The sequence below is a fragment of the Sceloporus occidentalis genome, unplaced genomic scaffold (assembly GCF_023333645.1).
Source record: "Sceloporus occidentalis isolate IW3139 unplaced genomic scaffold, rSceOcc1.0.p SCAF_40, whole genome shotgun sequence".
In the NCBI taxonomy this organism is placed as follows: Eukaryota; Metazoa; Chordata; class Lepidosauria; order Squamata; family Phrynosomatidae; genus Sceloporus; species Sceloporus occidentalis.
The window spans coordinates 3865937-3887841 of record NW_028317020.1 but is presented as its reverse complement, the minus strand read 5'-3'; the positions used below and the strand labels follow the sequence as shown (position 1 = coordinate 3887841).

Here is a 21905-nt window from a genome sequence, read left to right as displayed (position 1 = left end):
TATAGGTATCACTCCATACTACATCCAGTTTTATTCATTTTTATCTACAGTATATTCATCTCACCCGTCATAATCACTTATTAGTTGGTAGCCTCCCTTAATTTTATTTCGTCCTCCTCATCATTCATCATTGTCACGCAAAACCCAAAACCGTGTATATCAAATTATTCCCCAAGCAATAACAATCTCCAGTAACTGTTGATTGTCTCAGGCAGAAGTTAGGGCATCATCCCACAACAGATCTGGTAAACTTTCTGATTTCTGGATTATTTTAAGGCTTCCCAACAGGGATCGTTGCCCTTCCACAGGAGACTTTAGAATGCCCCAATCTCATATCGGCCCTATAAGATCTTGATACAATAAACCTCCTCCTTTCTCATAAGCCTATTTAAGGATTTATGTGATATACCGCCTTTCCCTATTTGGAGAGCTATACCTATTTGTATTGCTGTTAGCACATTCTTTAAAAAAGAGATTGATTTTTGATTTGTCAGCCCCCTCATTCTTCATCATTTCCCAGAATTAATTCTCACAAACCAGCTTACGGGTTTTTCCTTAAGTATACTTATCATTATCATAGATAACATCATTCAAGGGCCATTCAAGGGGCATCTTTGATCAGTCGTTTCCTCTGAAATAAGCAGGAATGCAGTCTATAGCCACCAATCTAAATGTAGGAAGTCTATGTTCAAGAGCCAAAAGTATTGTTTAACTGATTTGTCAGTCTTGCCATCTGAGGTGGCTGTACTGACAGGTGACCTCAAATTCTATCTCTAAATGTGAGATCTGTCTTCTCCACATATATCAATCTACAAGGACAATTGATCATGTAAATGACATAATCATTAAAGCAAGAAATTCTGTGTTGAATCAGGCATTGGAACTGAATTGAATAAAAAAAGTTCCAGTCATGTGTGTCTTCATAAGACACACTTTAGGCACCAGAAGCATCTCAATTTAAGATTTCTGTTTCTTGTCTGATCTCACCAAGATATCAGATTAGAGTTGGTTTTCTAACAGATCATTGAGGAAAGCCTATAACACACTGGAAGAAAGGGTTCATGTTAGAGAGTCTACCAATTCTGCATAATTTTAACCAGTGTCGTGTTTAATTAATTTAATGCATTTTAGCCAGTAAAAGAGCTAACCCACAATAGCAATTGCATGACGACTCAAGGAAATGTTATAGTTAATTCATGAAGCCTCCTCTGTATCTCACAATTACCTTTGTGAATCATTGGACTGTGGTTTGTGAAGTGTAAATAATGTGGATTTTATTGCACACTAGGCAAAAAAATAATGACACCTAATATATTATTTACAGGTCACTGGATTTCATTAACATCACAACATCCCAAATTTCTCACGAACATTTGGCCCAATGAATGATGCCACACCTTGTACTTTCAAAAACCAAATGCTGCAAATAATTTAAAAAAATAATATAGAATTATAAGATGTTTTACCTGTTATGTTTACATATATATATAATATATAATATTTTGGCAGTATACCAAATAAGCTTGTTGTTTAATAATGTGATCTACAGATGATTGGATGACAAACTAGGCAATTATGTGAAAAAAGTAAACACTCTTGGAATTATGATTTTACATATCAGGCCATAATAACAATCATCTGTTCCTTAGCAGGTCTAAAAATTAGATAAATACAACCTCAGATGAACAACAACAAATTACATATTACACCGTGTCAAGATTTATTCAACAAAAATAAAGCCAAAATGGAGAAGCCATGTGTGAAAAACTAAGTACACATTATGATTGGTTGATGCCAGAGGAGGACCCTGCAGGTGACCAATAGACTCACTCACATGGCCTTTTTAACTCCTGATGGCAAACCTACGGATTTCCGTTAACTCCTGCGATGCTGCGTAGATAACAGGAGCGGAAATCTGTAGGTTCGCTGTCAGGGGTTAACTTGGTGCAACTTGGCCGGTAGAGACCACTGGTCTCCCTGCTCCAACAGTTAAAAGTCCGTACAAATGACCAATAAAGTTGCTCGTAAAGAGCAACATCATCTAAGACTTATGTGGTTATATTGTACTGTGGCGGCATAACTGCAGGAGGAGATTTTTGAAAAGAGAAGCAGAAGTGTGTTTTTTAGTTGCTTGTGGATATTTCATCATGGATATTGGAGGAGACTATGTAAGAGAGCCATATACTATAAATTCCCCGGCCTATCCATCGCCCCTACCTACCTTTGATCCTTCAAAACCTACTTCTTTATGAATGGCTACAAATGTACGCATTTACACCTTCCCTCCCATCTTATCTCACCTGCCTTCCGACAATACTTAGACTAGTGTGGCTGGTCTTTCCCTAATAGTGGCGTTTGAGCAGGGCCCTCCTTACAACTTGTTTCTGTAAGTCAAATTGTTATGTTATTTACTAATTGTTATGTCATGTTTACCCATTGTACAGCACTGCGGAATATGGTACTATATAAAACAATAAATATTAATAAGAATAATAAATCACAGTGCATTGTAGGTAGAGAGAGATAGAATGGACAAAATTACAGAAAGTGGAAGAGAGATTTGGTAACACACACTGACAGGGCAGGTAAGCTGCTGCAGCTGGACAGGTATTAGCATACCTGTCTGTCTCCAGGCCCAGGTTTGTGGCTGAAGTGTAGAGCACCATATGAAAGAACAGCAGGAGAGGTAATGTTAGAGGATGATAGCAATGTTTCAATGGTAGCAAGGAGGTTGTTAGAAATGAAAAGATCATGAGCATCAGTGAGTTTGTTGCACTCAGAAGAGGCTTCAATATCATGACTCTCCTGAAATGTTCTCCACATGAAAATAGGAGGCAGTACCTGGAAGAAGGGCTGCTTCTGCTCCAAATGGAAAGTGAGGACCATGCACCGGTGCTAAATACTCTTGGTACACCCCTGGATAGATCTGGAGTATGATGTAATTTCCCAGTACTCCCTGTCAGGAAGTGTACAAATGCAGTACACCAGCATACCACCAAGGATCACTGTATTTCCCTCTCCTAATAAAAGTAGGCAAGCTGTAGGGAACTTTTGCAATGGAGGGATCCTATATTAAAAATTGTCACCTCTATAACACAACTCTTAATTATTCTACTGCACGATTACAAATTCAGAATGAAGACAAAGGTGCCAAGCACAAGTACCATTAATATGAATAACTTTAACACTTCCAGCAACTGAAAGGTTAATAGATACCGGGAGGGTTTTCTTTCTTGGTGCTGGTAGCACTCAAGTTACAAAGGTAATCAAACAGTGACTATAATGTATCCAGGGTACTTATTTTGCGTCTTCTATTATGTGTCAGTCAATGTGCAGCTTCAGAAATATTCATATTGCAGGGTTTCCAGGAAGTAATCTCCCAAGAAGGAATAACAGGTATGCTCCACTCAGAATAGGATAAAAAATTAAATTGTATTGTAATCCATATAAAATGTAATAATATACAAAACTACACATCTTCATGTGTGGATAGAATAGCACATCATGTGCAAGGCTAAAAAACTAAGTGATAGCCTTAGAGAAAAAATCACCACCAAGACTCAAGATAAGTACCCTGAATACATTATAGTCACTGATTGATTATCTTTGTTTACTTGAAAGCTACCAGCACCAAGAAAGAAAACCCTCCCGGTATCTACTTTTACCGGAGTATAGGGCACAAACTATTTATATAGATTTTGTACACAGAGCTTTATATAAGGACAAGAACCATGTAACCAGTTTTGTACAGAGTGTTATGTACAGAGGTTGGATGAGCTTTTCAGCTGGATAGTTCTTTCACTACTGCCAAATATTTATTACATATTCACATAACCCTCTCCATATACTTTTGGATTTGTCCATAAATTTGTCCATAAATTAAATTTACAAACCAGACCAGTAGAAATAATGTAACTTGTAATTAATCTGTATTCATATTTCTCTCAGGGTATATGGCGTAAAGCCTGTTCAAACTAGCAAGACCTTCTTGTGCAGTTTTTAGTAGCATGTTTAAATGTGAGACTATGGGCTAATTATGTTTTTCTCTTGCAAGAACCAATATATGCAGCACATGACTGTGCAACATTTACCAATTAATTTCTTTCAAAGAAATCATTAATGTTCTTGGCATGTTTCTGAAAACAACCTGAGATGGAGGTAGAGAACTGTCTCCAAGCAATGATATCATGTTTTTGTGGCAACAAGTACTGAGTCCAAACTTAACCATATAAGATGGATCCCAACCTTTCCTTTCCTTACTTCAAATGTGTTTTATTGCATAAATAATTAAATAATATAACACATTTTTTTATTATTAAAGTAACCATGCTATAAAGATTATGTACCAAAAATAAATTATAAAATACATAAAACCTAAAACAATCATAGCCCTTAATGCATTTTGAAGCACATTATCCACCAACAAGCACTGGGCCCAGCATAACAGATAACAGACTTGTGCACAAGACAAGGAATTGCATGAAAAAGTATGCAATTCCAAACTAATTGCCCCAATCTGGTTGGCTTCATTAGATGCATCCATCAGGAGAAATGGTCTGGTATGTGGAATCTTGTAGGTTAATTACACTGTTTTATTTTTCAATTATAGCTGGTATCTTTGGTAATATAGTTTAGTTTTAAATAGACAAAATTTGATTGCAATTAGTCTATCCATTCCTAAGCATATCATGTTGTAATTTTATTTGTTTTTGCCACCTATAGTGTTTTAAATAATTTGACAATATTTTTGTTGTCAAATGTTCATGTTGTATTCATATAAAAGATTAGCTTAACACTTGACATTGGTACCCTATTTTTCATGCTCTGTCAAAATTATTAAATTAACATTTAATTGGGGCAATTAAAAACCAATAAAAAGAAAATTACTTGAATATAACATTACTAAAATATTCTTTTAAAAATAATTTTATGAACAGAGCCTTTCACTTCTTTATTCCTCAGACTGTAAAGTATAGGGTTCAGCATTGGTATGACAATAGTGTACAGCACAGCAATTTCCTTGTCAGCATTTGATGTAAGTGTTGATGGTTTGAAGTAAGCAAAAATCAGTGTCCCATAAAATAACACTACAACTGTGAGATGGGAGGCACAGGTAGAAAAGGCCTTTTTTTTACCTTCAGCAGAACGAATTTTTAATATGGCGATAATGATAAACAGGTATGAAAGAAAAATAAAGAGAATGCATATCAATCCCAATATAAGATCTGTAAATATAAGTACCATTTGGTTTAAAGCAGTGTCAGAGCAAGACAAAGCCAACACTTGTGGGACTTCACAGAAAAAATGGTTGATTTTGTTAGAGTCACAGAAAGACAACCATGAAGTGCTTGATGTATGAAAAGTTGAACTTGTTAAACCAAAAGACCATACGATGGCAGACATACAAATACAAGAACGTTTTCTCATGATACTTTTATATCTTAAGGGATTGCAAATAGCCAGGTAACGATCAAAGGACATAAAGGTCAGAAGTAGAAATTCAGTGTCCATAGCAGCAGTAAACACAAACATCTGAATAACACATCCATGGAAAGATATAACTTTTTTTGAGGAAAAGAAATTAGCCAACATATTGGGTACAGTGGATGTTGTACAGATGGTATCCAAGAGAGATAAATTACCCAGGAAGAAATACATGGGAGTGTTAAGAGTGCTGTCCACATTTGTGATGATCATTATAACACCATTACCAATTATAGTTATGATGTACATAATGAGAAAGAGAAAGAACAGGGCAATGTCCAGTTCTGGCGGATTGAAAAGTCCAACGAGAATAAACTCAGATATACTTGACTCATTGTTCATCTTAATATATATCCGTTGTTGGAAGGAAGAAAAGAAGATATACAATTTAGAAAAATTTTTATTTCTATTATATTTTGTAATATTGCAAAATACAGTGGCTAGATTGGTAGGCTGGATTATCGAAGTGTGGAATAATTTTAATAATATGTTTCAGTCCAACTGCCAGGGAATGTTCTAATAATCTATACATATACTTAGTTTAATTCTCTGTGTCTCAAATAACCTTTCTTTTTCCTGAGTTGTATACCAGTAAGGGTAACTACTAGAAAATAGTGTGTTATGGGTGTCTTTCTAAGCACAAAGTAATGTTAAATATATGGTATATGGAAACATTACATACATACTATTATACACCGATCAGCCATATCATTACAACCACCTGTCTAATATTGTGCAGGTCCCCCTTTTGCCACCAAAACAGCCCTGGCCTGTCGAAGCATGGAGCCCATTAGACCCCTGAAGATGTGCTGTGGTATCTGGTACCAAGACGTTAGCAACAGATCCTTTAAGTCCTGTATGTTGCGAGGTGGCGTCTCTATGGATCGGACTTGTTTGTTCAGCACATCCCACAGATGCTTGATTGGATTGAGATCTGGGAAATGTGGAGGCTAAATTAAAACCTTGAACTCATTGTATTCCTCAAACCATTCCTGAATCATTTTTGCTTTGTGGCAAGGTGCATTATCCTGCCAATGCCTTCAGGGAATGCCATATTCATGGAAGGGTGTACATGGTCTGCAACAATGCTTAAGTAGATGGAATGCACTAAATTAACATCCACATGCATGGTAGGACCCAAGGTTTCCCAGCAGAACCTTGTCCAAAGCATCACACTGTCTCCACCAGCATGCCTTCTTCCCATAGTGCATCCTGGTGCCATGTGTTCTTCAGGTAAGCAACGGACACGCACCTGGCCATCCACGTGATGTAAAAGAAAATGTGATTTGTCAGACCAGGCCACCTTCTTCCATTGCTCCGTGGCCCAGTTCTTATGCTCACATTCTCATTGTAGGGGCTTTCCGCAGTGAACAGGGGTCAGCATGGGTACCCTGACCGGTCTGCGGCTACGCAGCCCCATATGCAACAAACTGCAATACACTGTGTGTTCTGACAACTCTCTATCAGAACCAGCATTAACTTTTTCAGCAATTTGCTGCAGTTTTGGAGATGCTCTGACCCAGTTGTCTAGTCACCACAATTTGGCCCACATCAAAGTTGCTCAGATTTGTACGCTTGCCCATTTTTCCTTTAGGACGAAATGTTCACATGCTGCATAATATATCCCACCCTCTGTCAGGTGCCATGATAACAAGATTATCAGTGTTATTTACTTAACCTGTCAGTGTTTATGTTATGGCTGAACAGTGTATTTTAAACATGTCATTCATAGGACATAAGGGCTTTGAAGCCAGGGTTTGATTGTCTTCAGCCCTCTATAAAAATCTTAACTGGTGTTAACAGTTGTTAAAAAAGCATTGTTGCTATTTTAACAGTAAACACATTTTGCTGTCATACCATCTAGATTAATTTAATGCAGCATGGAAAATGGAACAATGCAAGTTAACTTCCTCTCTAACTGGAGGTTTAACCAATTCATTTTGATACATTTGTGCCATTAAGCCCAGACAGCTAAATAGTAATAGTAACATAGTAATTAATCTTGAAAAAGACACATGTTCAACAAGTTTAACCATTTTATAATATGTAAAATGCCCAAACCAAAGATAAAGCATATGAATTTATATTTTAAGAAATTAAATTACCCATGAAATATATCACATTTGAAACAATAAAATGGTTTAACATTTAACTTTTAATACATGAAATATCTTAATAGCAAGGCTACTCTGCACTACATAAAATGCACTGATCATCTTAATTAGTTAAGTTAGTCAATTATAATATTAAAATATTTGCATAATTACTGACTTAAGTATGATACATTTTCCAAGGATTTCAACACACATATTATAACAAATCAAAGGGCAATTACCACACTTTATGGGTTATTTAAACAAATTAAATGTAATTTGTCAAGTACTTATAGCTCACTAGATGCATAGAGGTTTTCTTTGATTTTGTTAGACAGAGGTTTACATTTGAAATCAGCAGATGCCGTGCTGTGATTATGAGGTATGATCAGTGAATGCTTATATGCGTTTGATCATTTAGCACTCATTTTTGGCTTTTTGCAAAGGGAGATGAATTGCTTTCTGTAGTGTATGCATTTAACATGTGATCTCTGTTTCCCAAAAAGTCTGAATTTTAGATGCTACATCACACTAAGAACTATGTGTGTGGCAGTTGGGTATTGTAGTATCAAAGTGCATACTGTGATTGTTCTATTTTATAATGTGACATCACGTTAAATTCACAGTGTTGTGCATTGCCTTTTAGCATGTTGTTTATTTTTTGTGTTTAAAAAACAGATCTCTTCCCCTTTACTCTGGCAGCAGCTTCTTCAGCTCCCACCTTGGCAGAGACACAGTTTGCATGCTGCAGACACAAGGTGATTTATTTCAAACATGTATTGTAACTAGGGTTAGTACTCCATCTGTTGAGACTACATTTCCCATGACTCTCAGCCAGTCTGGTATATTAAGCATCATAGGAAAGTGAGTGCTAAATGTAGTCCTATTTTGGTTCCAAACCTTTATGTCCCTTTTTTTAATTCCTTCTTTTTTGTAATACCTCAAAATGTTTTCTGTGCATCACAGACCTACACTACACAACATTAACTTGACTCTACTCCCACGATGTTGAGCCAGCATTGTTAGTTGATTATTATGGGCATAGCTAGTAACTGTAGGTTAGGAATTGATCTACAGTACAAACATTAACTTTTGTTGACTACATCTGTGATAATATTTAGCTAGCCATATAGCTAGATGAACCTCATGAGAATTGTAGTTATAGACTAGGGTTGTGGTGGTCTACACGCTCCCATTATATACAGTTAGCCATTACTGACTGAATACCAAAGGATTGTAGACTTGGCTACTGGCTAATTTTTACCATCCCAGGTATTGTAAGCTAAAGTTCTCATGTTGCGCAGGTAATACATATATTCATACACACATACCTCCAGATCTCTTCCCTTCTTGCAAATGGCAAAAATCCTGCACTGATCCTAAAATGCAAAGACTTTAATATGTATGGGTATCAAACAATGATGTAAATAAACTTGGCCATTGGAGAATTATTGAGACATCAGAGATTATTTTACTCTAATTTTATTTATTATTTTACATTTATTAAGGGAATATTGTGAAAGCAGTCAACTGGGACTAGATGCTTTGAAATCAGGTAAGTGGATGAAGTCATAATTTGGAAAATGGATCACTCAAGGTTGCATATACAGTATCTCACAAAAGTGAGTACACCCCTCACATTTTTGTAAATATTTTATTATATCTTTTCATGTGACAACACTGAAGAAATGACACTACAACATAAAGCAGTGAGTCTATAGCCTGTATAACTGTGTAAATTTGCTGTCCCCTTAAAAATAACTCAACACACATTAATGTCTAATCCTTGGCAACAAAAGTGAGTATACCCCTAAGTGGAAATATCTAAATTGGGCCCAAAGTGTCTATATTTTGTATGGCCACCATTAGCCATTTCCCCTCCCAGGGATCATGTTACTCATTAGTGTTACAAGGTCTCAGGTGTGAATGGGGAGCAGGTGTGTTAAATTTGGTGTTATCGCTCTCACACTCTCTCATACTGGTCACTGGAAGGTCAACATGGCACCTCACGGCAAAGAACTCTGAAAAAAGAATCGTTGCTCTACATAAATCTATAAGAAGATTGCCAAGAACCCGAAACTGAGCTGCAGCACGGTGGGCAAGACCATACAGCGGTTTCACATGACAGGTTCCACTCAGAACAGGCCTCGCCATGGTCGACCAAAGAAGTTGAGAGTTTGTCTTTGGGAAATAGACGTATGAGTGCTGCCAGCATTGCTTCAGAGGTTGAAGGGGTGGGGGTTCAGCCTGTCAGTGCTCAGACCATACGTCGCACACTGCATCAAATCGGTCTGCATGGCTGTCGTCCCAGAAGGAAGCCTCTTCTAAAGATGATGCACAAGAAAGCCCTCAAACAGTTTGTTGAAGACAAGCAGACTAAAAACATGGATTACTGGAACCATGTCCTGTGGTCCAATGAGACCAAGATGAACTTATTTGGTTCAGATGGTGTCAAGCATGTGGCGGCAACCAGATGAGGTGTACAAAGACAAGTGTGTCTTGCCTACAGTCAAGCATAGTGGTGGGAGTGTCATGGTCTGGGCCAGCATGAGTGCTGCCGGCACTGGGGAGCCACAGTTCATTGAGGAAACCATGAATGCCAACGTGTACTGTGACATACTGAAGCAGAGCATGATCCCCTCCCTTCGGATACTGGGCCGCATGGCAGTATTCCATACTGATAAAGACCCCAAACACACCTCCAAGATGACCACTGCCTTGCTAAAGAAGCTGAGAGTAAAGGTGATGGACTAGCCAAGCATGTCTCTTGAGCATCTGTGGGGCATCCTCAAACGGAAGGTGGGGGAGCGCAAGGTCTCTAACATCCACCAGCTGATGTAGTCATGGAGGAGTGGAAGAGGACTCCAGTGGCAACCTGTGAAGCTCTGGTGAACTCCATGCCCAAGAGGGTCCAGGCAGTGCTGGAAAATAATGGTGGCCACACAAAATATTGACACTTTTGGCCCAATTTGGCAATTCCCACTTAGGGTTGTGCTCACTTTTACTGCAAGGGCTAAAATGGATTCAAACTTTATATTGAAATTATTGATGCAAGTGGGACAGGAAATATCCTAATGAGCTCTTTGATTAAATTCATAAAAATATTGCGATCATGCTGGATTTCACATCAATCATACGACAATGATATCTAACAGCAGATGTATTGAAGTACGCTGCTCATTGTGGCTTGCAATTACCTCAAATCTCCAAAGAACAGATGATTTTTTTTCATGTTCCAGAATGGATAACGCATGCCAGGTTACCCAGAAAAAGAAACAAGAATATAATGAATCATCCATGTCTTCTGAACACATAGATACCACATGTGTGTCGTATGTTACCATTACACATCTATGTGTGAATGCTGCATACTGTAGTGCCTCCTTTTTCTTTGCCCACATGGCATAGTTTTTGCCAGCATATCCTCCCTAGGTTTGGGGGATTTTCATTATAACTGCATTGTCTACTGTACATTGCAGAGTTAGGAAACTTTTTGGGTTTTTTTTCCAAACAAAAAATAAGTTAGCTGTTTTCAATGTTTAAACATGCAACACAGAAGCCTGTTACTGACAGCTTATTGGTGGCAAGATAAATTAAACCTGTCTTGTTTTATCGAGTCTGAATCACCACACCAATCCCTCTCACACAACTACCTAAATCTACTAGCAAAGTAGAACAATTCAAAACTAGCAAACAAATAGTGATGGGACAATTTTGTGATTATACTTACGTTAAGCGTTAGGAGATGGAGTAAGGGTTAGTGTTTGAGTACTGTTAGTGGATAATGATGGTGTTAGATGTGATTAGATATTCAGGATAGGTTGAAACTAGTGTATAGTGTTAGTATTAGGGATGAGGATCAGATTAGGTCACTGGCTATTTATTGTGAGACAGATCAATGATCAGTGACCTAACATAGTCACTATTTGGTGATCAGATAGAAATGTATGTGATTAAACAATGTTAAAAATAAATATTGAAAAACTAAAAGAACAATCTGTAATCAATGTCAAATCCTTTGTAAATGACAAGTTTATTCCACAAATCTATCAGTGAGACAGATCAATAATCAATTACATAAAATGTCAGTAATCAGTGATCAGATCAAAATCAGAACTATGTAATAAAATGTAAAAGTAAACATATAATTGCATTCCTTTTTTAATTATATGTGATTTGTGTTTTTTTTAACATATGAGCTCTCTCTCACTGTTTGACAGCTGTTACAATTCAAAGGAGAACATGCATAGTCTGATGGAGAATATGTCATTGTGTGTATGCCTCTTTTACTGATCCTTTACCTCTACCTCTACCTCAGTATAAATGTAAGTACTTTTCTCTTAATTATTACATTAACCACTAGCTGGTGTACATAGGTGCTACAACAAGCTTAGAAAGTGATCTATGGAGAGCGGTCACAACCACCACTGCGAGGGATTTTGCCACACGCAAAGTTGGAAAAGTTCGCTAGAGGGTCTCCAGACCCTCTTGAGAACTCTGGCTCCACTTGCAGGTTGAATACAGGTACTGCATTCAACCATACAAGTCAATGGAGCCCAGCTTTTTAGGGTAAATCTAATTTTTATTGCATTTTCAAACAGTAGAGGGAGGGATACAGAAAGGAAAAAAGGGAGGGAGGGGGGGGACATAGGTAGCATCACAGTAGATTACAGGAGTGGTTCCCAGCATGCCGTCGCGTAACAAAAGACGGGCCATGATGAAATGCAAGAGCAATATCACACAGAATGACATATGCAAAACCAACGGAACAAGGGACCAGGCACATGTCCCTCAAAAAGAGGGTACAGCATGGATGAAACCAAAAGCACACAGGTGAACGTTAACACAGGTTCCAGAACAGCAGAGCAGGTGGACACCATGTAGTTGTGTAACGTGTGTGAGGCAAATTGGCGAATAGGAAAATGAAGGCAGCATCCGCAGGGTCGCGGAAACAAAACAAGCGGACCACGAGGCAAGGTCCAGGACCAGCGGGTCAAGCGTGTGAGAAAGAAGGAGCCCAGTAGCACATAGTAAAGGACTCATAAGAGGAGAGCAACTGTCGTGGCACCGCGAGACCGGGAAACCTGATCACGGAGCAACAGTGACACAGAGGGGAGGGGTAGGAAGGATAAGGAGTGGGAAGGAGGGGGAGAAGAAAAAAAAAAAAATAAAAAATAAAAAAAAAATAAAAAAAGGGGGGGTAAGAAAAGGGGAGAGAAAGAAAGAGGAAAGAAAAGGAGGGGGAATCCAGGAGAAGTGGCGAGACAGCAAACTTACCGGATTTAGGTAAGCAGAGAGCGAACCAGGGGGCCAGACAGAAAGTCCAACCAATAGAACCACATTTTCTGATACCTCTCAGCAGCCCCCGTGGCCAAAAGGGACAACTCCTCCAACACCCGTATCTGTTCCACCCGAAGGATCCACTCCTTGGTAGTAGGGGGAGCAGGATCACCCCAGTGCAGGGGGACCAACGCCTTAGCAGCCGTGAGGAGGGGAGCCCAGCTTTTTAATCACAATGTGATTAGTAAAATATTTAAAAAATAATAAAAAATCCCACACTTTTAATAAAAGTATTCGTCATATTCGGTTTCGGCTAAGTGAACCCTGAATTTTCGGTTTCCGTGCAGAATTTTCATTTTTGGTGCATCCCTAGAATAAATAGAACTATTTCATTTTTAGTTATCCAGAATCCTGAATCCCTTCAACTTTCTAGGCCCAGAAATCAGTGAGAGGAAAAGTAAAGGTTTTGTGTCATTTACTTTATTTTAATCTGCATATTTTATTAAAGGCTAAAAATTACAGTGAAAAATGAGTGCGGCCCTCACACGTATACAATTCTGATGAAGTGGCCCACTGCAGAAAAAGCTTGGACACCCCTGCTCTAGTACAAGGGCTTTTCTAGATTGCGCAATATGTAATTACCACTCATATCAATGAGGACTCTTACCTAGTCTATTATACTATGTATAATTTAATGGCTTTCCCATTTTTCAGTAATTTAGTCCTTTCCTTAATGCTTACTTCTAGGACTTTTCTGATGTCTCATTTAACTTGGGACGATTATAGAAAGAAGATGTATAATTATAGATAGTATTAAAATGTCTAAAATAAAAACATGTAACCCTCAAATTTAATGCATTACTTGCTCCTTTGCTCATGTCATCTTGCTAGTGCTTCTTAGAGATAATCACTTGGGACATTTAATCCCCTCTATAAATGCTGCAGATTTGCAATTTATCACATATGCACATGAAACACACATCACTATACCTTAGTTGGGTGAGTGTATTACATTATCTGCTGTTGATATGACTGCAGGTTATTTGTTGTTTAAGGCAGGCATTCCACCTTGCATTTAAAAAATGTCTACTGCACGTGTATCTTGTATGCCTTCTTTTGAGTTGTAAATGTTAATGATGAATCTTGTATTTTAATAGCATGAGGATTTTGTTTCAGCTGGGTGGAAAGCACTTAAATACTAACTTGATGTTATATTGTGTTTCAATAATATTTTATGATCTATTTCCTTTAACTTAATCCAACATTGAGTCATTATATCAAATATTTATTTAAATTTACATTTGAAGAACTAATGACAATAAACCAATAGAGCAAAACATGCCTATAGTAAAAAAGTATAGTTAAAAAAATTTAAACTAACGTTTTAGTAATTCTTTGAGGACTTAGATCAACAAATGTAAGATTACTAAATGAAGACAATATGGACTAACATCTAGTTCAACTCTTTACTAAGAGTCCATTTTTAGGTAGAAGGATGCATTTTTTGCACCCTGTTTCTATCATGATTTATTTAAAGAAAATAATATGTACATGAGTAATGTCCTTAATGCTGTATTACTTTTTCTTAGTTTTGCCCTTGTCATTATGTATATAGCATGAAGAAAAACTCTTTAAGGAACCACCATGGAGAATTATACTATTGCCTTTGACTTTTATATTTTGGGCTTTACAATAGAAGACAATACAAGAGTTTTATTTGTATTACTATTTATTATTGTCTACATTGTTACATCTTTTAGCAATGCTGTCATTATATGTATTGTCAAAAAAGATAAGAACCTACACACACCTATGTATTTTTTCCTTGCCATATTTTCTTTTTTGGAAATATGTTATATTTCAGTAATATTCCCCACAATAATTAAGGTGATGGCATTACACGTGACACATATCGTATTTTCATGTTGCATTACTCAGCTATTCTTATTCCTATCTTTTGCTTGTACTGAGAATTTTATGTTGGCTGCTATGGCATTTGACCGTTACGTGGCTGTTTGTGAACCACTCCGATACACGACAATCATGAACAACAATATGTGTATGAAAATGGCATTTGGATCATGGGCTGTTGGCGTTATAACTCCTATCATCCCAGTATTCATGATATCCAAGCTAATATTCTGTGGCTCTCATGAAATTGATCATTTTTTCTGTGACTTGGTGCCTCTTATGCGATTAGCTTGTCATGATGTTAGTTTCACTGAGCTAATAAGTACTATGTTTGCTTCAGCTGTCTTACTGAGCTCCTGTGGTGTCACCACACTTTCCTACATTCACATAACAATTGCTGCTTGTAAAATGTCAAAATCTCAGAATCTGCAGAAAATGTTAACAACTTGTACCTCTCAACTTATTATAGTGGTAATGTTTTATACGTCAGGGATATTTAGTTATGTTTTTCTTGCTTTTTGCCCTTATATCACTTTACAGAAGCAGGTTTCTTTGTTGTATACTGTGGTTACACCTTTAATAAATCCATTCATCTACACATTAAAAAATAAAGATGTGAAAGTTGCCATTCGAAAAATTTTATTTGATTGCTTTATAAGGAATAACTAGTATGTATTAATGTTATCCTAGAAGACTAGCTTACAATTTGTATTTATAAATGAATATACTGTATAATAAAAATATTTCACTCAAGTAAAATAGACTTTATACAAAGCAACCAAAATATATACATTACATTTATAGGCTGATGCAATAATAAATTAAATTATTAATTTATTCATATTTAGAATGCTGTCTCTTTTACTTTATTTTGGTAAGTTAAATATTTTATGGTATTACTGCTTGTATTTGCATTATTACATTGTTCACTCTTCAAATATATACTTATAATTGTATCAGGTGTGAAAAAAAAAGAAATCCTTCTAGCTAGAAAAGTGCACCGATGAAGAAATAATAGGATTATTTCATCAAAAGTGATGGGTACAAAATAATACAAAACAACCCTTTTGGCAAAACCTGTTCTATGAAATCATGCAAGCATAATTTCTTCATAATTTACCTAATGAATACATATTTATTCTGGGAACTGACTGTACCATATTTAAGCACTGTATATGCCCATAAGGCAGCAACAAAACACTGTGTGTGAGCATGCATGTGTAATTGTGTGTATGTGTGAGCATGGATGTGTACTTGTATGTGAGAGCATGGATGTGGACTTGTATGTGAGAGCATGGATGTGTAATTGTGCATATGGGCATGCATGTGTAATTGTGTGTGTGAGCATAGAAGTGTAATTGTGTGTGTGTCAGCATGCATGAGTAATTGTGTGTGTGAGAATGCATGTGTAATTGTGTGTGTGTGAGAGAGCATGGATGTGTAAGTGGGGTGAGATGGAGTGTGTGTTAAAATGAATGTGTACGTGTGTTTGTGAGTATGAGTAAGTGAGTGTAATTTATGTATGTTTACATATGTGTGCCAGAGTATATGTTGGAAAGGGGGGCAAGGGGCAAAGAAGGCACGGACAAGTTATTTGGGGGTAATGATAGCACAGACCAGCTGTAGGGGGGCCCTGGAGCAATCTTTGCACCAGGGCCCTGTGATATCTATTTACATCCCTGTAGGTGTTTATTCATTTACCAAGTTGTCATTGTGTGTGTGTGTGACTATAATTTATTAAATCAAATGAAACTGAGTGTCTGAAATACTCTACATAAACCTTTAAAACAAAAATTATTAACTAACATAACAGCACTAAAAATTACATAAAAACATATTACATCTAATAAAATTATTTTATAAATCATACAAGGCCCTTATATGAACAAATCCAATCACTAAGAGAAACTATATAGTGCTATATGACAAATGTATTTGGACACCCATCCTAATTATTGAGTTTAAACGTTTAAGCAATACCCATTTTTAACAGGTATATAATCCATTACAGAGGCAAGTCATCTCCATAGACTAACATTGGCAATAGAATGGGTCGTACTGCCACTGTTGCCACAAGAAGTTGCACTTCACTATCTGTCGGATAGACACATCTGGGTTTGGCAGATTCCAGGAGAACACTGCCTACTGTAAAGTTCGGTGGAGGAGGGATAATGGTCTGGTTTGTCAAGGTTGGGCCCCGTAATTCCAGTAAAAGATAATGGACTCCATAAGTAGTGGGCAGTTTTTTTCTTTTTTTTTAGCCTTCGTGACCATTTTAAAATTTTTGTGGTGCACATGTTTCTTCTCTGTTAGTTAGTGTACCCACACTTGTTATATATAGATTTTTTAGTACAAAGAAGTATCTTTAGATAAAAAATTTTGATCATATTCTCTAATTTCCTTAAAAAAAAAGATGGTGAAAAATTAAAAAAAGCACTTTTTTCACTTTTATTTGAAAAATATTTTACTAATCTACAAGAGCAAATAAACCCGCTAAATTGATTCCATTATAATAAAGTATCCTTGGAGCAGATTTCAGTGTTCCTGAATGCCTCAATGTCGATGAATTGAAATGCTGATTGCAAACCATGCCTTCTCATCCCACATCAGTGCCTGACTTCCCCTACACATGAATGCCCATATACACTGCCTTTATACACATACACTGCCCTCACACACACATATACACATATACTGCCTTTACACACATGCCCATAAACACACCTGCGCACATACACTGCCACGCACAAATGCCTATACACACTGCCCTTACACATGACTGCCCATAAACACACACACATACACTGCCATTAGACTCACCTGCCCATAAACACACATATATATACATATACTGTCCTTAAACACAACTGCCCATGAACACACATATACACATACACTGTGCTTACACACGACTTCCCATACACGCTGCCTTTACACACTTACACATGGCTGCCCATAAACACATATATAGAGATACACTGCCTTTACACATGCTCATAATCACACATATACACATACACACTACCCTTACATATGAATGCCCATTTACACACTGTCTCGGACACCTGGGAATACATACTGCCCAATGTGCATGACCCTATATGATCATGCAGGTGAACAGTAAGCCTCCTCATGGGAATCAGGACACATGAAGGACAGAGCTTTAACGGTAAGGGCTACTGCAAATGCATTGTAGCAAATACCTCTCAAGGTCTACTCCCTGACGTCCTGATTTGCAGGGGGAGAAAGTTGTGAGGTTTCCTTGCCTCACCCTTGCTAAGGCTCTGGAGCACATATTCCCATAGACACACGGCAAAATCTAAAAAGGTCGACAACTACATATTAATTAGACTTGGGCACCAGGGGGCTCTTCGTGTTCGTCTTCGTGCTCGTCTTCGGGGGGGGGAAAATCTTCGTATTCCGCGAATATTTGCCTGTTCCTGTCTTCTCTTCGGGCGAATATTCGTGGACATTCTTCGTGTTCGTTTTTTCTTCGTTTTTTCCGGTTAAGGGGTTAATACAGGGTTAACGCGTACTGCAGCAGCTCTGGCGCCAGGAGTTTAAATGTCCGTATGAGCAACTCTATTGGTCGTCTGTATGAGCGACTCTGTTGGTCGCTCATACAGACTTTTAAAACCCCAATGCTGCAACTTACCCGGCAGATCCCACTGGTCTCCCTGTTCTATCAGTTAATAAATGATAGAACAGGGAGACGAGTGGGATCTGCCGGACAAGTTGCTTCATTAGGGGTTAACTTTTTAAAGTCTGTACGAGCGACTCTGTTGGTTAGGCTCCTGGTGCACTTGTTGCACCTTAAGGGGTTAAGGGGCCGTGCGAGTGAGCCTATTGGTCGCTTGCACGGCCCTTTAACCTATGGAAATCCATAGGTTCGCTGTCAGGGGTTACAAAGGCCGTGCGAGTGAGCCTATTGGTCACCTGCAGGATCTTCCTCTGGCATCAACCAATTGGCGACCAATAGGCTCATTCGCACTGCCCTGTAACCCGTGACGGCGAACCTGCGGATTTCCACTTCTGTGAACTGCCGCGATGCCACGATGCCAAGGTAAGTTAGAAGGGGGGAGAGTGGTAGACGAAGACGAAGACGATCACAAAGATCTTCGTGGTGTGTGTCTTCATCTTCGCCTTCGTTTTACCGCCGCTGTCTTCTCTTCGGGTTTTCGGAACACGAAAATGCACTCTTCGTCTTCGTTTTCATGTTGCCCGAAGACGAATGGACAAGTCTAATATTAATGGGCAATGGGATGTCCAACAAGCTCCTTTAGGGATGAGGGTCAGTTGTCCACATTCTTTTGGTTATGTAGTGTATGTTTCATTACATATAAATTAGTACAAGAGGTGTGGCACATTAGATAATGCAAAATGAAAAGAAGGAAAGTGGTGGTTAAAATGGGTCTGAAAACAGGTCATATAAGACCCTCAAATCTAAAAATGTTCAATAACCTGGCCAATTAAAAGCACGAAACAAAACAGATCTGTCATCTTCATTACATACTTTCTCAAACACTTTCTTCAGTACTTTTAACCAATTCACATTGTTTACTGGACTTGTGCATAGCAAGCAAAATTGATTCTGACAACATTTTTGTTTCCGTTTTTACCATAATTATTTTCAGGCAACAAATTTATTTTTCCGTCTGTTTGCTTTGGATGAAAGACGAAGGCCTTTTTTATTCAAAAACGACATACGGGGGTGTTTCCAAATGGGGGAGGTCCCTGACACCTTCTGGACTTACCTTCCATCTACAGCAGCACCATCTCAAGGTTTAGGAAAAGATTCGGACCCGATTTTGCACTGTAGGACCCCCATCAGCAACAGCTGCATTGCACCAATACACATCCAGCAGCATGCCAGGTTATATAATTTCTCCAAAATTGGACCATTTTGATGAATTGGTCCATAAGAGTAATGAAGGTGAAAAGGCAGCAGCGGAAGTAGGGCTCTAGGAATACATCCAACTCACAGTACAGAAGGACACTGAATTTCCCCTTAAAAGGAAAGAGATCAAGGAGCAGCAGCAGTAGTAGAAGGGCCATACCCGGGAACTTCTGAGCTCCGGCTGCGTGGAGCCTTCCCCTGCGGGATGCAGCCAGGACTGCCCACTGACACCAGCGGGGAGGTCTCGCCGACGTCGGTGGGAGGTCCTGTGATGTCGGTGGGTGGCCCGTTGACGTCAGAGGCGTTCCTGCTGATGTCAGTGGGCATCCCCCATCAAGGGAAAATGGGTGGGGAGCGGGACATGTCAAGACCCCGCTCCCATGACCTGGAGGATTTGGATATTGACCTGGTGAATGGAAGAAGTGGTGCTTTACCTGGAGATCTCCGGGTCAAACACGGAGAGTTCCCAGGTATGAGTAGGGCATGTGGCCCGACAGGCTTTGGTAGATAGACATATGCAGCCCCTTGGTGCAGGACTGAATTTCCAAAATATATGAAAATTGTAAAGAACTGATCCCCCACATTTTAGAAGAAGACAGAGCACCAGAAATAGTAGGGCACAAAGCCAAGGCAAGCACTGGCAGACTGACATATCCAGCCACTTGACATAAGACTATATTTCCACAATAGACAAATTATTAAAATTGATTCCCCAGAATAAGGAAGCTGATAGAAGAGCAGCAGTTTTAATGCACGTGGCATTGGCAGGTACTGGCAGCACCTTGCTACTGCACTGAATTTCACCAATATTTGAAGAGCCAAAAATAAATGATTCTCCTAGTGAAAAAGCAACCTTATATATTTAGTACTCGGTTAACTTTCATAAATGCCATCTACTCTCCCAGGTCAAGAGAGAGCTGTGTTCTTTGAGGGTTGAGTATGTTGTCTGCCATAGAGAAAGTCCTTTGGATGGACATGAAAGCAGCTGCTGGGCCACTAAGGAGAGTCCAAAAAATGTAAAGGGTCAGTAGTAGGAGGTAGTGACAGTTCCTCAAAGTAGACTTAGTAGCACTAGTCTGACTCTGGGGAGCTTGGGTGATACCAGTGGATCTAGTGCTACTGCTCTGTATTGGTGCAAGAGATTGGTTACTGCAACTGCTGCTGAGAATTTCCATTTCCAACTCCTGCATCTCTACTTCGCTTAACATGGTCCTTGGTGTTGCATCTGATGTACATTATGGACAAATACATGCCTCTAAGTTTTAAAATTATTATTAAGGATCAACTTGCCATTACACAGAAGGTGGTCAGCCTATACTCTGGAGTGTCCATGATGGCTCACATGTGACCTGTTAGCTCTTCTATCAGCGTTTCAACCTCCATGTGTAATATGTCGCCCAGAAATACATCATTTTTTTCCAGAAAACTGTGCATTTTTTGTTTAAGGTAGGTAAGTAGGGGAAGCTGCCCCAAAGTAGCAGTGATCTGGCTTAAATTATTGGTCACATCCCTGAATTTCTTCATGACCACCACCACCACCACCTGCCAGATTAATACCCAAATAAATTGGTCTCCCTCACCTTAATGTTCTGCTCAGAGGGCATGTACCAAAGAGCCCAAAGCTGTTCTAGGATCCACTCCATCATGATGGGGTAGACCTGCTTTTTTCTGCTCCTCCCTCATCTACTGGCTTGCATCTGTGCTGCAGTAAAAGTGGCCGGGAATCTTATGGCGCTTCTCAATCAGTTTCAACAGTGTATACCGCCAATCAGTTGGAATAGCTGTCCTTACCCCTAGGTGTTGTATATATGCTGCACAATGCCCAATGCACAACCCATAAAGCCCCCATCTCTAACTACTTTCACAATGTTTGCTTCTCTGTCAGCAACTCCTATTTCTGCTTATGTGCCTGTCTGTGGTCCAATCACCCGCAGCAGCATCTTCCTAAGATTTGCCAAAAAGCTTTGTTCTGGCACTGGTAGTAGTTTTACTGGGACTGGTATACAAGGGGTCATCTGACTACATTTTTCATACATGTCTGCAACCAGCAACATTTCCATATTTTCGTACTGAAAAATAATAGAAATGTATAACCCTACTCAGGAATGTCACACAGTCCATTAATAAAATATTTTTTGTTAATTTATTTAAAATTTAGCTGGTAATGTAAATGGGCAACTGTCTTAATAAAGTCTATAGACAAAATAAAAATATCCTACACGTTCTGCAGCTCCCAGAGA

The 21905-nt window shown here is 38.6% G+C and overlaps 1 protein-coding gene across 1 annotated transcript; it reads right to left on the bottom strand.

Annotated features, from left to right (window-relative positions):
- Nucleotides 1-4902: 4902 nt before the first annotated feature.
- Nucleotides 4903-5826, bottom strand: LOC149290232 (olfactory receptor 5V1-like). The gene has a single exon (XM_089489454.1). It carries the CDS (start codon nucleotides 5824-5826, stop codon nucleotides 4903-4905), a length of 924 nt encoding a protein of 307 aa, XP_089345580.1.
- Nucleotides 5827-21905: the final 16079 nt, after the last annotated feature.